The 2,539-nt window shown below is 36.1% G+C and overlaps 1 protein-coding gene across 1 annotated transcript in view; it reads left to right on the plus strand.

The window, feature by feature from the left end:
* Positions 1 to 220: 220 nt before the first annotated feature.
* xdh (xanthine dehydrogenase) overlaps positions 221 to 2,539 on the plus strand; it is a 16,807-nt gene continuing 14,488 nt past the window's right edge. Inside the window, exons 1-3 of the mRNA XM_062414819.1 lie at positions 221 to 365; positions 1,333 to 1,390; positions 2,520 to 2,539. The exon at positions 2,520 to 2,539 is cut by the window's right edge and continues 77 nt beyond it. Of these exons, the coding sequence (XP_062270803.1) occupies positions 276 to 365; positions 1,333 to 1,390; positions 2,520 to 2,539 (168 nt within the window). The 5' untranslated portion in view covers positions 221 to 275. The remainder of the gene's footprint in view (positions 366 to 1,332; positions 1,391 to 2,519) is intronic.

Here is a 2,539-nt window from a genome sequence, read left to right on the forward strand (position 1 = left end):
GAGCAGCACGGCCAATCAGATCGCTGCTTTTACTCGGAGAGAAAGAGACTGAAAGTTTCACACTTATTGATTATTGGTGTGTGTTGTTGTTGTCGGTGCTTCCTGTTGGTCGGGGGGAACCTGGCCACACCTTCAGAATCCTGCTCTGTGATTGGTTGGATGTTAGGAGGGGGGAGGGGGAGGGGGGGGGGGGGTTATGACACTCCTCCTCCTCCTCCTGCAGCCTGAGAGCAGCAGCTGATCTCCAGAGAGAGAGTCACTCAGAGAGGAGCAGCATGAGGGGGGAGAACATGAACATGACCGGTACCGGTAACGGGACCGTTAACGGGTCTGATGACCTCATCTTCTTCGTTAACGGAAAAAAGGTAAAAAATAATGAATCATTTTTAAACGTTAAATGTGAGTCTGAAGTCTGTCTGCTCTGTGTGAAGGTTACTGTGATGTAATAAGTTACTGATTACTACTGTAGATGTTTAACATGTTAATAAGTTATTATCTACTTTATACTTTATTATTATACTTTATACTTTAATATTATACTTTATACTTTATTATTATACTTTATACTTTATTACTCTGAACTGTGTTTAAGGAGGTTTTCAGTCTTTAAAATCACCAAAAAGCATAAAAAACAAACTTTAATCATGTGACTCCTCAACTCTGTGAATCAGTTATTAATTAATAATTATAATAATATCTTTATAAAACAGGTTATAGTGTTATATAATGTTCCTAATTATGTTATTATAGCTCTTTTATTAACTTTGAACCTTAAACACAACTTTTCTTTGTGTTATTTTGTTGTTTTTTATCTTATTTAATAGTAAAATAATCATATTTCTTCGTTGCAGTTGCAGGAAAAAAGTGATTCATGTTTTTTTTGAATGAACAAACAGAGCGGTCAGTGTTTAGTGTGTGATGTGAAATATGAAATATGATTCATCAGCATGCGGAACGAGCTGGACGTTACTATAAAAGTCTGATTTCAGAGTGAAAACAGAAAAGAAGAGATAGAAAATGACGATGAATAAATATCATAAATAATTATAAATGAGAGTTTATGCAGATTAACACTGAATACTTCTATAATGATACTTTATATTAATGTATTAGAGAGTCACACTTATTATATTATTATTATACATCCAGAAAAATGTAGAAATATATAAAGTAAATATACTGAAAAGTGTTTAAAAGCATATTAATTATACTTATTAACTCATTTATACTTTATTACTCTTATTAACTGTGTTTAAGGAGGTTTTCATTCATAAAAACACAAACTTTATATCTTTAAAGAGCTTTAATGTTATTAATGTTCATATTTTACAGATTGTTGAGAAGAATGCAGATCCTGAGATGAACCTGCTGACGTATCTGAGGAGGAAATGTAGGAACACACACACACACACACACACACACATACACACACACATACACACACACACACATACACACATATACACACACAGACACACACACACAGTAACACACACAGACACACACACACAGTAACACACACACACACACACACAGACACACACACACACACACACACATATACACACACACAGACACACACACACACACATATACACACACACACATACACACACACACACACAAACACACACACACATACACAGACACACACACACACACACACACAGTAACACACACACACAAACACACACACACATACACATACACACATACACATACACATACACACACACACATACACACACAGTAACCCATGTTTTAAATGAAGTCATTATTAGTGTAAATCCTCTTAAATACACTGTAGGTGATAAAATATGTAACATTTGTCACATTTCCTGTTTTTCACAATCATTACAAAACGTTTCACTTCTTATAAATGAACCGTCACTTTTTGTGCAATCGGAGGTTTTTCTAGTTCGTCATATTTCTTTAGAAACTGATTCGCTGTTCGTGTCACGAACTGTTTTATTATAAAAAGAGGAAGAAACAAAAGGTTAGTTATTAAAAGATGAATGAAAGCAGCTTTAAATGTGTGTGAGAGGGTTTTATCTTTACTGATGCTCTCACACGGAGGTCAGTGACTGCTCCTCAGATAACGATCAGCAGGTCAAAGTCTGACATTAAGTTTAGAGTAAACATCTGGATTAAAAACAGCTGTAAGAAAAAAAACACTGGATTTAATTTAAATGTTATATTCAGAGCTGATTCTCTGTTTTCAGGAGTTAAATGAAGCGTGTGAGAGTGAGAATGTCTCTTCTTCATGAGTTACAGAATCAGATATTTACCTGTGACTCAGAGCTCAAGGTGTAGCCTGTTAAAGTGGCGGTTACCATGGCAACAGCACTGATATCATGAGGCGTCGTGGTTTTCATTTACTCATTTACAGTAAAGGCCGGTCAGCGAGACCGTCAATGATTTCATGGATCCACTGTGTGTGTGTGTGTGTGTGTGTGTGTGTGTGTGTGTGTGTGTGTGTGTGTGTGTGTGTGTGTGTGTGTGTGTGTGTGTGTGTGCAGTGCATCTAACAGGAACTAAG

Source organism: Scomber scombrus, chromosome 24, assembly GCF_963691925.1.
Source record: "Scomber scombrus chromosome 24, fScoSco1.1, whole genome shotgun sequence".
Taxonomy (NCBI): domain Eukaryota; kingdom Metazoa; phylum Chordata; class Actinopteri; order Scombriformes; family Scombridae; genus Scomber; species Scomber scombrus.